Genomic DNA, 15,010 nt, shown 5'->3' with positions numbered 1-15,010 from the left:
TCATCTCTGGCACTCACTAGGGATTTCCCCACCTGTGTTAAGTGCTGCCTGGACCTACACACACCCCGGCACAGACCCTCCAGGAGGTATTCAGGAGCAGCAGCTGGCTGGGGAGCAGGTGGGCTGGCAAGCCTCCATGGCTTGGCTGTGCACTGAGAGCTGGAAGGCAGAGGAGTTCCCAAAGGAAACCTGGCAAACAGCTGGCAGCACCAGAGCAAGGGGAAGGAGAGGAATCAGGGTGCTTGGTGGGAGGGAGCCTGCCTCACATAGCAAGAAGAATCTTGAGGCCACACCATTTTTCATGGAGCTAGCACTATTAATAGGGAAAAGAAGGAAAGCAGTGGCTGGCCCAGGCCCTTACACTCACTGCTGGAGGGACTATATTTAATTACATACATTTTCCAAATATATAAATATATATGGATCATTTTTTTGGGGAAGATGAATTGTTATCCAGGCTAGTCGCTGTAGTCTTTGGAGGCTGAGGGCCGGTGAATCCTCTGTAAGAGATGATCCTCTTCCTGGTGGTCATGCTGTCATCTGGAGCATAGTGGAAATGTAGAGATGTCATGAATAAAATCTAGTTGTAGGGAGGAGGTGAAGCTCAATGAAATGGGAAAATTAGTAACTAGAGCTCTGTGGGAAAAGAAGGGAGCTCATGCCATCCCCCAGTTGACCTGGTGAACTTGTGTAGCCAATGGCCTTCTTGAGAAGCAGCCTATAGCTTGACTAGAACAAGTTCTGGGGTGCAAACCCACAGCCACGTTCCTGTGGAGAGAAACACATACAGGACAGGTAGAGCAGTGTTTAATTTCCATGTGGTTAAAAGGGGTCCTTTCCTATATGTGCTCTAGAGCAGAGATGTGGTTTTTGTGAAGGCGTTGTCCAGCTTTCTGCTATGGACAAAGTGACACTGAAACCTGGGTTGTGGTGGCTGCAGATCCTGGAGCTGCAGGGACAGGGCCATGGGAGGGACACTGGGGAGAGGCCCCTGGCAGAGAGTAAGGCAAACAGTTCTCAATGTATGTTCCCCCGTCTCTGTGGTTGAGAGTCACTTAATGGAGGGAGGGATTTTTTTTTTACTAATTAAGAATACAGAAAGATATGTAATGTCAGATTTCCCCAAAGGCAACAGAAATTAAGGTGGGAAAGGGAGGGGAGTTGAAGAGCAGCAGTCAAGTGGAAAATCTAAAGCTTTATTAGTGTTCTGTTTTCCACATGGAGTACTGTGGGGTTTTGTCTCCTTCGCCTGAGATAAGAGGTGAGGAAAAAGCACCTTTATTTGTAGCTAACTCATCCAGGTCCCTTGCAGGGCAGGCAGGTTCCTTACTCCACCTGCCAGTCCTGCCTGTGTCTCTGCTATGCCTTAGTTGTTAGGTTGGAGGTGGGTGTATGGAAAGGGCACTGATGTCTGTGCCCTGCCCCAGGAGAATGAACAGCACACACATAACCTCAGTGAGTCCTTTGGGGACTCTTCAGATGCAATGCACTCAGCTCAAAAAAGCTTCAACTACAACCTGTCCATCTAGCTTGCTTTCCTACGAAAATGAGGTGTTGGCATTTGCTCACTGTCTTCCATCTCCCCACACTTGTGACCTCTGTCCACCAAGCTTAATAGAGACAGAGATCTCAAAGATGATCAGACCCTTCCTGTTTCAACCTGAAAGTAATAAAAACATTTTATTTTTTATTTATAGCTGAAGAACAGTGGAATTTGCAAAGCAGGCTCTGGGTTAATCTTGTGCTTTGAGGTGGGAGCTGCTTCTCTCACATCCCACACCAATGCTGCCAGAAGCATCTCTTGCTGGAAAGACGGAGGAGAGCAGCGCCTCTGGCTACAGCATAGCCCTTGCTGTCCCCAGGTAAGGCACAGAGACTTGGCAAGGTGTGAATGTTTCATGGAGAAATGATAACAGCTATGGCCTTTAGGGAGCAGCTGGACTGCAGAAGGCGAGATGCGCTGAGGAAGGTGACAAAATGTCATTTGATTGCTTAGCTGCTTTTGAAAGGCACAACAAGAAAGATTTACCATGTGTGTAATTTCAACCAGTCTTAGGGACCTGGCCTCTTGACCAAAGTGGAGAGATGAGGATTCCTCCTCTGCAGTTACTGCTATATATGTGACTGCGAAGGAGTCACCTGGAGAGCTGTAAGCTGTTTGTATCGCCCAGCTTTGGGTAGAGAGCCTCACCTTCTCAGCCTTTTTCTGTAACCTCAGCTTATGCCTTCCCCTTCTATGAAAAGGGGCTGGTCTCCAGTGGCCACCAGGCAAGAGACCATGGCTCATTCTTCCTGGCTGCGTGCAGAGGGTCTTGAGGTGCTCACAGCACAGCTGCTGGAGCTGATGCCCTGTGCTAGTTCCTAGTAAGAACCTGGTTTCATAGCTCACTGTGTCAGGAGTTTTCCTCATTCTTTTATGGTGGCAGCAGATCTGAACTCTTTATATTTAAATCTCAAATGAAGAGTTTTTCCCCCACTGGCTTGAGTTGCCCTCTGGCAGCTGTGTGGTGAGCTGTGGGACTGGCAGGCCTTGCAGCTCTGCCCCCACAGGCTGGCTTATGTGGGAATGGGGCTTCCCACCTTGTGATGAAACTGAAGCATAGGATCTATGCCTTCTGAAACCATATTTCTAGATAAATATATTTCCCCCGAGGTCACTTCTCTTTTGGTCCTGTCTTAGTGCTCAGTTAGTTATTCACAGTCTCTTTAGTACACAGTGCCAAATACATCCAACCATCAAAACCTTTCGCTCTCAGAGGGACAGGTTTGGCATAGGAGGTGTTTATGGGAGGGGGATGTGTGTACACAAAACTGCGTACTATTTTTCCTGTGTTTATCTTTCTCTGCCACCAAGAGGCATCTTGGGGCATGTGGGAAAAGTCACACTACACTTTCATAGCATCCTAGCAGCATTACTCCCCCTGGAAACAGCAATAAAGCTGTGGCCTGTGGGCTTGCTTGACAGTTCAGCTCCTCATTTTGTTCCAAGCCGTCGCTGCGTTATCTGTCAGGAAGATAATTCCCTGACCTTGTGCTCAGGGGATGAGTGCTTTGCTTAGTGATTAAGCCACTGCAGTAGATAGCATGCCGTGCTTAATCCCTTCGGTAGCTGGTCCCAGGGAGGGGGGGCAGGAGGGGTTGCAAAAATACAGCAGCTTGTGATAGGTCTGGAGACCTCAGAAACGGTGACAACACTGCAGAAACTGTGGCTGTATGTGCCCATCCTCCTAAGTTCATTTGGTGGCAGACTGGAAAACAACCAACATATCTAGGGCACCATTTTATCAAGTGATAGAGCCATATGGTGCAAAAACCCCACAGTTGTCTGAGGGCTTAGGCATGTCAGAAATCAGGGAGTCCCTTTGTGTATTGATCCTGTCTGCTAGCTGGCATATATAAAAAGAAGGTTCATAATTATTTTTCCTCCACTCTGTCAATGGGGGAAGGGACTCTGAATAAGCAACTAATCCTGATCTGAACTGGGAAGGATGAGATACAACCTTTCCTGCTGGGATATGGCTGTGAAGCATGCAACTGGCATGCTGGAAAGCCCCACAAACCTGCCTTAATGTCCAAGCAAGTGCAGAAAATGCATCAGAGCATGGATACATGACCAAAGTTCAGGTTGTACAAGTTGAGGGTTGAAGCCCAGTCTCCCAGTGATATTTAGGGTCCTGTCTGCAAGTGAAATCACAGCGAGAGCTTTGACTGACAAGGTCTGACCCAGGAGGTTTCATCCTCCCAGACAGAATTCTGTCCCCCTCTTTTCACTGAGATTCTGTCTCTTGCCCCTACCAGAGAAGGAGAAGATGAGGACATGAGTCCACACCCAGCTTGCCAGCAGTGAAAACACTATCTTCCTTGAGAGAGAACCCTTGGTTTTTTTTGAGCAATCCTTTCTTCCCAGGCTGTCACTGAATAGTTAAGGATTATGATTCCCTTTTAATCTGGCTTTTCCCTTTCAGAAGGTCTCTGCCCTCTTTGGAAAGAGCCCCAGCCTCAGTTTTCCTCTGGCTGTGGTGTCACCTCTGTTGGACACAGGAATGTGCTAATTGTCACCATGTGCTTGCCTTTGGGCAATTGACCTTAACAGGCATAAAGCCAATCCCGTGGTCTGAATTGAAATGGTTGCTTACAAATAAAGCCCTGTATTGATCTGGTCTTTGTGCAACACTGCCAGCCATCAATCCAGTTCCCTAAAGAGAACTGGACTATATTTCTTTGCTGTAATGCTATCATAGTTGGAACGTAGTCTTGAACAGCTTTTCTACAATTCTCCACTCCAGCCAACTCCAACCCATGTTGGAAAACACCGTTCCTTTCTTACCTGAGGTCCTCAATACTTCCCACCATTCTTCATTCCCTGAGGGTATCCAAAATGTATGAAGCTGTTTGGTCATGTACATCTGTTACATGAAACCTGTAAACCAGATCTCCTATGATTTTAAGGTTATTTAAAGGTCTCACTTTGTAATTTCTTTCTTCTCGTTCACATTCAGCAATTATTTCCTTTCCTCTGCAGAGTAATTCTGCCCCTTTGCATTTATGCCTCCAACTTCCCCATAGAAAATACTTATGTTTAAATTATACTCTATACATCTGATACACAGATTCCCTGGCCAGCCTTGCCTAATCACAGGATGCCTCCCTGTACCTGAGAACATTGCGGTGTGTTGTCATGGAGAGGACTCAGACAGTATTATTAGGTTAGCAGGTACTGTACAGCATGAGAGTTTATACAGCAGTGGCATCAGGGTAGACTGGAATGGCCCCTATGGATTCCAGGAGACTCTGCAGAAATTCCCCTGGTAGCTTACAGTAAATTTCTGTGCATTTGGGGACTTGCAGCCTGCGACTGAATCACGTGACATCTGCATTATAGTACAGTGTCTTTGCAGGGAGGGATCTGCAGGTTCCCTGAGACTGCAGGAGCTGTAAGAAATCTCTAGAGTAGCACAGTGTAGTGTGGTCAGAGACACTCAGAGAGTACAGTAGCTCTGGGTATGAACATCATTGCCTTCAGGAATCTCTACTTCTACAATTTTTTGATGGAACCATAAATAAAATGTATTGAAATATCTGATTCTGCAAACAGATACATGCAGGTTCTTTGAAATACTGTAGGAATCAGAGAAACCTTCTGTTACAAGACAGAGTGCCTTCTGCCTGGAAGATATTAGGACTCACAGCATCCAAGAGACGTAAGCTGGAGTGACAGCTACCATGCAAGTGATACGTAGTGTACCTACAGCTAACCTAAGATGTCAGGTGCTCTAGTGTTACATAAAGCCCTGAAGCCCTCAGCTTGCCTACCTGCCTAGATTTTCTGAAAGCAGGCAGGTCACCTCTGGTTTACTGAAACAATCCTCCCTTGCTTTACTTCCTGCTGAGCAGCGGCAGGTGAAACTAATAGCAGAAAAAGCAATGCCATGACTCAGATGTTGCATTATATCTAAAATTCCTGTCATGACAGGTCATGCAGGCCTATATAAGCTAATTATTAATTTACTGGTAGAATTCAGGTCATAAGGAGAAGCTGGTGATGGTGGTGATAGGATGGATGTATCTTAGGATGCCAGCCTGTCCCCAAAGCACCTGTGCATGATATGATGATGATTGCAGAAAGGAAAGCTTCTCTCTCATGTAAGAAGGGACACTGCTTCCCATGACAAGCACTGGTCTAAGTGTGGAGGGCAACACTTAAGCACTTCTTCTGGGGCTGCTAGTGCTCGACCTGTTCATGGTACACTGTCTGAAGTGTAAATTAGAAGTGGTATTGATAATCAAAAATAAAACAGTAGCATCCCTTTGCTATGCTGCAACACCCAAGTCCTTCTCTAGATGTTCGATCTGCACTACTCAAAGCCCAGACTCAGACAGTTCCTGTAGTTGCTCACGCACAGACATGCCTCAGATTAAGGAAGAGCAAGGCAAATTAGTTTGGTTGAAGCCTCTACAGATAAGTGGAGACTTGGCTGCACCCTGTGGTCAGCTCCCCAGGTACCTTGCTAGAGGCAATGGGAGCAGGAGCTCAGGATTAAACTGGCTAGGAAACAAGGACAGCTTGAATCAGGTGGGAGCTGAAAATGGTGCAGAGGCTCCTAGACAGTGCCTGGCTGAGGGTTGCTGAAATTTGATGAGAGCAAACTATCACTCTGCCATCAGGGTTCATGTCAGATGTGGAGTGAGTCCACCCAGGATGGCTGTTCAGTGGTCCCTCTATAGTGAAATTAGTTTCTTTCTGTTCGTGGATCTCATCTATTCCTTGAAATTCGAAGAAATAACTGTTACTGGGAGGTAAACATAAAGCCTGTTTTGTCAGCATGTACAGGAGACAGGTGCACAGGTAGAAAAGCTTGTGAACAGAGTGCCCCCCCTCCTAGGGTCTAAGAAATTGCATGCAACTTGGCACTTAACAAAACTCTCACCTGCTGGCACAATTCTCACAGGTTTTTTTTAAGGAGGGAAAGGAAAATGTCTTTCTGCTTTACCTACACATTTGTGTTTTGAGCTCCCTTCCTCATTTATTTTCCCATCTCTTATAAATCATTAAATAATTGTCAAAAATAGCACAGCCTATTTTGGAGGTGATTAAAAAAGAGAAGAAATTATCCCATCACCCTCTTACAAACCAAAACATTCCCATAGCACCCAACAGACACAGAGCCAAATCTCTCACTCCCTACTGTTTAGCTTGCTGTCTGACAAGATACTTCTGTGCCAGCTGCTCTTTCCCTCAGCTGCACTGAGCTGCTAAAGCAGACATTGCTTTGTAAACACCCAGGAACACAGCGTCCAGCACCAGGGTATTGACAAATTTGTCACCCAGTCTAAAAATATCAACTGTTATGTGACCCTCCCATCCCATTGCCTGGGTACTGTTCAGGCAGGGGGAAATTTCCACCAAGTTCTTGGAAGCATAAGATATCCCAAGCCACTGTGATTTGCATAAATAATAAAAGGTTGCATTCATTCCTGGAACAACTCTGCTGGCCCTAGAGAGGTAACTAATGGGATGAACTGGGCCCTGTAAGTTTAATGTGCTGAAAGAAAGTGCTATTTCATGCTGTCATACTTAGACATATAAGTGATTCTAGCTAGCCAGGATGGTATAAGGATACTCAGTCCATGATTACTCTTTCATTTAACATTTCCATCTGTAGTTCCTGCCCATTTTAGCTAACATATCTTCTTCTCACTGTGCCTCTGTCACAGGCTCCCAGTGTAGCCCTATCTCATCTTCAGGCCCCCCATTTAAAACTGTTTCAAGTTTTGGGGGCAATGCCCAGGAGTGGGAGCTGGTGGCTTAAAACCTTCATCCTCCATGAAGCACCAGCTGCAAAACAGGAGCCAGAGGAGCTGTCACGGCAGGGGCACAGGCATATCCTTCCATTGCAACCAGGAGATGTTAATTAGAGGGCTGCATGGGGATTAGAGAGGACTTGAATGAGAGCTCCAGCTAGATCGGGGTGGCCAGCATGGCCCAGGGCAAGTCACATCAATTCTTTCTGCTTCAGTTTGCTTGTACTTAGGCTGGGGGCGATAACTAGTTTACCTCACAGCCAGGTCCTGAGATTAGATGCGGGGAGCTGTGAAAATCACATAAGAACAAAATAGCACTGGCAGTTTTGTTTTGTAACACAGAATAATTCTTACTGCCAGAGTGGTTCTGTAATGCAGAGAATTTCTTGCTGAATGGCAGGGACTTAGGAGATGAGTGCAAAGTTGCCAGAGAATGACTTGGGTCTTTTCAGACTAGAACCTTACAGTAACAGCTCATGAGCCTCCAGTAAAGAGCCATGCTCAAAGAATAGTCTAAGGACAAAGAAGTCAGACCTAGAACTTAATTTTTTTCATGCCATAGCTTTAAGAGGTATGTGGGATGTGGGGCCTATTCCATTATGAAGGCTCTGAAGACTGGCATCCCCAGAGTGCTAGTTGCTCTCCATAAATAGAGAATGTGTTTCCAGGTGTCTCGTGTGGAAGAGTTTTGCATTTTTTTCTTCTTCCCAGTGTTTTCTCTTCAAAACATGACCTAATAATATCTCACCAAATAGAAGGGCAGAGCTGCCTCTGGCCTAGAAGCAGAAGCATTATGATTTTCTTACCAGGTCTCAGTACTGGCTCTTTACAGGGGTGCCACTTGCTTGCCAAAGACTTGTGGGGCTGCACTCTCAAAGTGATTGTATTAGGGCTCCATTGGCTCACACTAGAATATGCCTGTACTGCACTGCAAAGTAAATGTCACGGGGCTGATTTCCAGAGGGACTGGGCTAAACCAGTGTCTTCCTCTTCTTCAGCCTTCTTTTACAACTATGAAAGCTAAGTCCAGTCCCAACGAACTAAATTCCCTAGGACCTTGACTCAGCAAAGCATTAGAGTTTACATTTGCATGCTTTGAAGGGATACTGTGTGATCTGTGAAGAAATCACAAAGCACCTCCCAGAGCACCTCTGCTCTCCTGGATGTGGCTGCTGCCGTACTAAACAACAGCACAGTTCCAGGTCCGCAAAGTAGAACTTTGTGCGAAGACAGTCACAGTCATCATCTCTAATGTGCTGCCTCTAACTAGCTTTGTGTCTCATCCTTACATCTCCCTGCATCTGCTTTAAAACAAAACAAAACTCCCAACAAAACAAAAACAAACAAAAAACCCCAACAACAACAACAACAAAAACCAAAACTAAAACCAAAACAACAAACCACTTTCAAAATGGCATTTCAACTACTACAGTTTTGCCTTTACCAGCAGAGGAAGAATATCCACAGCTGAAAGCAAATCTTTCTTTAATCTAACAAGTGAAGTGATGAGACGCTGTCCTCAGGTAGGATATGATCAGCCTGGCTCTCTCTGAGGTCAGTAAGAGAGCAAAGGGTGTCACTTCCCTGATGAGAGCTAGCAGGGGTGGCTCTGGAGCTGTTCTTGGCTGAACTTTTGGAAAACTAGTGGCTGATGGACTTTGTATTGCAAATTTTGTGTTTCCCATGTCTCCCTGTCCAGGCTTGGCTTAATAAAGACATGCACACCAAACTAAGTCCCCTTCCAAACCTGTGTGCACTGCATATTCAGCATTTGTCTAATGAACAGAATTCCCCAGGCATCAAGAGAAATTTTAGCACAGAATGAGCCTGGAGCTCCATAACCATCATAAGAGAAACACCGTAGGTAACCAAGGCAAGAAATCCAATCCTCACACCCCTCTTATGTATGTGGTGAAAGAACTTATTATAAACTGCCTTAAAAATTACCTTGTAAAATATTAACTAGTGATGGTGCAGCTGCTTCTCCTAATAGCTTTTGAACGTATCTGCAAAATTCAACCTTGACAGAGAGATCATGTTTTAGTGATGAATTTTGTGTGAAGAGGAAGAATACAGATGAGACTGTTGGCACTCTCTATGCCACTGAAAGGCTCTGGTTTTAGCCCAGATGCAGTTAAAAACTAGACAATCCACAAAACCAGGACAGTTTGTGAACATGCAAAATGCGCTCCATTGTGTTTCAAAACTCATCCAGAGCTCAGGCAAAAGAAACTGCTCTTTAGCCAATGCTTCTCCCTCACGTGTGAGTTCTCTGATGTGTAATACAAGATGAATTCATCCTGCAGCCCCGGTTTCACTAAAGTGAGACTCACAGAGCAGGTGCCCTAGGAAACCAGACTTCACTGTTCTGAGGCCTCTGAAATTACGTGCCTATTCTGCTGTAGTCATCAGCGTGACAGACTCCTCTTTTCTGATACTGATTTCTGATATAGAATTCTGATACAGAATGCTTGATCATGTTGTCTCATTACAAAACATTAGTATAAAACGATAGGAGTTTTGCCTGAAAAGAATCCAAGGACTTGGTCCTGTTATACTTTTTAGAACATTTAAATGATATTGGAGTCTTTCTTCTCCCCCGTGCTTTAAGATCTCAACTTCGGAAAAACTGTAAACATTCTAAGTGGTTTCTAGTAGGTCAGCTTCAAGCAGTAGTCCTAGTCAATAAGCAGCAGTAAGCAGTGCAGTGGTTTTCAAGTTGTGTTAGAGCTGCATCCACGTGTCAGTGCTTGGCATTAGAACTGAATGTTTAGTGGCACTAGCTTCAGATTTGGGGTGATCTCGTTAAATCTACGGGATCCAATGTGAAACTACAGCTAGACTCCCAACTGCTTAGGAATTGAAAACCAAGAATTTAGGAACTGAAACCCAGGAATTTGAAGATAGCTGGATCTAAGATGTGTTACCAGTCACAGAAGTTTCCTGGTAATTGTCCTTTTGTTGTTGCTTTTAAAGTGCAGGTATTTCAAAGCTTAGTGGTCATTATGTGGCATGCAGGCAAATGGCCTAGAAGCAAAGTCTTTGTTATAACCTTATGATTATAATACAGCGATAGCCTAAAATGTGTTTTCTAATCCCAGGAGAGGACCAAACTAAGTTAGCTTTCTGCCGGACCTAAACAAATGGTATCAGCTGCTTCTCTGCTCTAAGTAAGCCACAATCTACTTCTGAGCTGTTAGATAACATGTTGCTTGCTTTTAGTTCTCCCTAGCCTGCAGCTCAATAGCAAAACCACCAATTAATCCTCATCTAAAAGGGCCATATACTTTTTACATGTGTCCCAGGATTTAATTTCTGTTCCTACAGAAATCCAGCAGTAAAACTCCTCAAATAAATGGAAGTATAAGCAGACCCAAGAAATACCTCTCACGCCTCCACCCAACTTGCTGACTTAAATTTTCCATGCTGCAATTTTAAACTCATGAACTCCAGCAAATTTCATGGACTTTGGACTGAAACCAGTAGACAAATAAAAAATATCCATACACAGATTAATGTCTTTTGAAAAAAAATATTTTTTCTTAGACTGCACATTCAAAACTCAAACTGTACACTGCACAGTATAGGAACAGTAGTTTGCCAATCCAATTACCATCATGTAGGTTTGTTTTGATTAGTTCGGCTGTAGCCCCAAGGTGTCAAACTCAGTCAGCAGCAGGAGATGGACCCTAGGTGTAATTACAGTCAGTGGCCAAGACATGTCTCCTAGGATACAGAATGTTCTCAGTCTGCACTGGAAATGCCCTGTCAGAGGGAGATTTGGACAAAGTCTTCAGGTAGATTGCAGTAGACCTTTACGGAAAAAAAGCTGTTCCAATTAGAGGCTGTCTGCTCATTTGCCCACCACATTTTGCCTTCTTTCCACTGTTTCCCAGCTTTCCCTATTTTCCTTCTAAATGGAACAAGCAGTGAATTTCAACCACAGTGTAATGACACAGGAAAGCAGGGGCTCTCACATCTGTGCTGGCAGGCTTCTAACCAGATGAAACACGGGCTGTGCTGGAGTCACTGCAGGTTTTATCCCAACTCTAGTGCTGCCAGGGAGCAAGGGAAATTTAGTGCTGGCTAGATTTGGGCCACTGGCCAACTCTTTTCTAGGTCTTTGCAGCTACAAGGGCACACACAGATCACTGCAATGTGGACAACATGTGGAGAAGACTGTTTTTGTTCAAGGATCTAGTCCAGTGTTACAGCAGAATTTTTCACTGTTCAAACTGCTGCTTTGAGGACGAGGGTCAGGGGACAGACTGCTTGCTGGGAACAGTAATGCAGCTATCTTTCCACAGCTACCAGATTTTGGTGTTAATTAGTGCTTTTCACCAAGGGATGTTTTACTTTAGTAACCACTCAAATAAATAAATAAATAAATAAATAAATAAATAAATAAATAAATCAATCTTTGTGCTTTGTTAGCATCATTCATCCAAAGTCTTTGAAGTGCTTTGCCAAGCCAAGTGTTACTATTTCCTGTAAGTCCCAGCAACCCCAAGAGCCCAACTCTGCTTCCATTTATATTAATAGGGGCAAGCCCAGCCCCTGAGGACTTGCCTGGTGTTACACAGTGAGCCAATGGCTGACATAGCAAACATCGCTCAGGAGCCCTAATTCCTACTTTCATGCTGCCTGCTCTTAACACCTTCAATTGTACCATGATTCAAAGAAGAGCAAGTTCCTTTAAAATAAAAAAAAATAAATCCCTACTTGCTCCATTTTCAACACTGTTCGTATAATGTCTCCAGCCTTGCAGGGCACCAGGGTGTGCTTGGTCTATTGTTGTTGCTGCTGTTCATTTAACACCTTCCTTAAAGTCTTCTAAGAGGGTTTTGACCTGCTGTCATCTTCTGGGAAATTCTGGTAAGCAATCTATGCGTGCAGGATTGCGTGTCTGTTCCACATGTCAACCTTCTCCTTGTTTTCTCTTCTACTGTGTGGTATGTAAGAGACATCCATAAGGAAACAAGATCCTGTCTGTTCTTGCTGCTTCTCCTCCATGTTCCAGGTCTGGCTGCCATCACCAGAGCAACCCAGCATGGCGTCATGGATGGTGGAACAGAGAGCTGATGCTGTCAGCAGCCAGAAAAAACCAGCAGAAAGTGCCTGCTTTGAATTTGTGCTTATAACTCCAACCCAACAGAGAGTAAATGTGGAAACCTGCAGCAGAACACTGTCTTACTTGAACACTGTGCAGGGGGTATAGGTAGGCTTTTCACATTTCCAGTGCATTTAATGGCAGGACTCAGTTCCTCTAAACAGTATTGAGTTAAGAGTTATAAAAAAGGCATGATCCTCATCTAAAAGAATCTGTAATGTACCTCATTTTCTGCATCTAGTCTTTCTTGTGCCCTATATGAGAAATCAACTGTTAGCACCAGTGGACAGAGAAATGCTCCTCTGCTCAGTAGACGATGATAAGAGCTGGGTGAATGTCTCGTATGCAGCTCATAGAACAATTAAGCTGGAAAGGAACTCTGAAGGACATTTGGTCCAACATCTTGCTCAAGGCGGGCCCAACTAGCTAAGGGGCTGAGAGTCTCCTTGAATTTTAAGAATTCCCAAGGGTGATTTCTCTATGCAATCTATGCAATCACAGATTTCCATTTACAATTGATCCCCATATTTCCCCCTAAGTCCAGATTTCACAGGTTCACTCATTTTTATATCACAATGAACAAGTGTGCTATGTGGGTGCCCATCAGTTTGTGACTCACCCACATTTTTCTCTCCTTCTCCCCTTCTTCCAAAAGAAAAGAAGAAATTCTACAGATGTTTGCAAGAGAAACTTGAAAAGGAGAAGGAGAGGTGGGGATACTTGGGAGGGGCAACAATTACAAATAGCAAAAATGAAACTGTGTTTGTGAGCACTAACAGCTTCTGCCCAGCTCTGATCATGTCTACTTACATGGCCTTGATCTGTGCTTTCTCTAACTTGGTACCAGCAGCGGGCAAGGGGCACCCGGGGCATATGGAATTCTGTACTCCAGCTTTCCTCATCTTCAGCATGGAAGTGCAGCAGCTTTGAAAATGCAGTCCCATAACTTAAACCAAACTGCCTGTCACTCAAGGCAGAATCAGCTCAGATGGTTTTGGTTTTTACTTAGTAGGCTCTAATAGTTAATTGCCTCTGTTGCCTGCATTGCAAACTGAAAAGAATGCAGCTGTAGTCATCTCCGGTGTAAACAACCCATCAGTACTCACAGGCTTCAAGCAGACTTCTTCTGCAGCCCTTTCTGAAAAATTGTGTGTGCTTGTGGGGTGGAGGACACAAAAACTTGCTTCTCCTCTGGAAAGATGACTGAGGTCAGTCCTTAAAACACACCCAGAACAAAAAATGTATTTAAAACAGTACGTGAAATAGCTGCCACAATTTTGTGCGGTACCCTGCTCCCCCAGAATAAGAAATTAGGGTGGATGTTGATTGTTGTTGTTTTTCAAATGTTCATGTGGAGGAGCTTTCTGATGCATTAGGATGGACAACCGGTGGTGTACTCCCACTCATCCATGACAAGATCTTTCATTTCTTGTTAAGGTGAGCATGCAGTTCTGCTTCAAAGGCCATCTTGTCAAAGGTGCGCATGTTCGTTTCCTCCCGTACTTTTTCCCGCACGTGGAAGGATGCCCGAGCGACAGATCTGGCATTTTCTAAGACAGTCTTCTTCTCCTTGAAGATCTGCTCGCTTCTCTCCAGCTTCCTCTCTATAGAGAGGAGAATTTCTCTGCGTCGTAAGTCTTCATACTGTTCCACCTTTTGTTTGTTCATCTTCTGCACTTTTTCCTTCTCCAGACGACTCAAGACTACCTTGCGAGCTTTTTCTTGAACGGCCTCTTCAGCCACCTGGGCAGCATGCTGGAGCTTTCTCTCTGTCTCTCTAGCCAGTGCCTCCAAGTGCTCCTTCTGCTCTCTTTCCTTCTTCTCTGCTGCCAGTTTAGCTCTCTGGATTTGCATGTCCTCACGCCTGGCCTTCTCCCTCAGCTCCTGGTTTCTCTTCTCCACTAGCTGCTCATAGTTCTCCTGAGCCTTCGTCAAACTCATCTTCAGGGAGGCCTTCAGCATTTCCTTCTCTTCTGCCTCTTGCTTGGCCAATTCCTTGAGCAAGGCCTCGTGCTTCAGCTTCTCTGCTTGGTTGAACAGTCTCTTCTCCTTCTGCAGCTGCACCTCCTTCTTCAGCCTCTTCTGTGCAGCTGTGGACAGCTTCTCTTGCAGGAGCTGCTCCTCTCGCTCCTGGTGTTCCTTCTTGACCTCCTCCTTTGCCTTCAGGTTGAGCTCTTGATGGAGCTTCTTCTGCTTGTCCTCCTGGATGGCCCTCTCCAGCCTCTCCCTCCGCAGCCGCTCCTGCTTCTCTGCTTGCTCCCGCCACCTCTCCTCACACATGAGGTGCTGCCTCTGCTTCAGCAGGGCAGCTTCCTCCTGCTCCTGGTACAGCCTCCCACGACGCTTCTCCACCTGGCTCTCCCACATCCGCTGACCCTGCAGGAGGGCCCTCTGCTTCTCCTTCTCCTCCTGCTCCTTACGCTGCTCAGCCAGGCGCCGCTGGCTGTCCCACTGAAGATGGGCTGCCTGCCGCTGCTCCCGCAGGATGTTGGCCTCCTGGTGCTTGGCAATCATCAGTGCCGCAATCTTCTTGTCCCTCTCAGGCACCTCCGAGAGGCCCTTCTTCCTCTTCACCTCCCTGACGATCCTCTCGACCCT

The 15,010-nt window shown here is 45.4% G+C and overlaps 1 protein-coding gene across 1 annotated transcript in view; it reads right to left on the bottom strand.

Annotated features, from left to right (window-relative positions):
- Positions 1–357: 357 nt before the first annotated feature.
- The window catches only part of CCDC177 (coiled-coil domain containing 177), a 17,749-nt gene continuing 3,096 nt past the window's right edge, over positions 358–15,010 (bottom strand). Inside the window, exons 2-4 of the mRNA XM_029964373.1 lie at positions 13,223–15,008; positions 4,328–4,420; positions 358–768 (exon numbers count right to left, since the gene is read on the bottom strand). Of these exons, the coding sequence (XP_029820233.1) occupies positions 13,835–15,008 (1,174 nt within the window). The 3' untranslated portion in view covers positions 358–768; positions 4,328–4,420; positions 13,223–13,834. The remainder of the gene's footprint in view (positions 769–4,327; positions 4,421–13,222; positions 15,009–15,010) is intronic.

Source organism: Manacus vitellinus, unplaced genomic scaffold (genome assembly GCF_001715985.3).
Source record: "Manacus vitellinus isolate BGI_N305 unplaced genomic scaffold, ASM171598v3 scaffold_6_pilon, whole genome shotgun sequence".
NCBI classification, from domain to species: domain Eukaryota; kingdom Metazoa; phylum Chordata; class Aves; order Passeriformes; family Pipridae; genus Manacus; species Manacus vitellinus.
The sequence above is the reverse complement of the archived record's forward strand: the minus strand, read 5'-3'. Positions and strand labels throughout refer to the sequence as shown.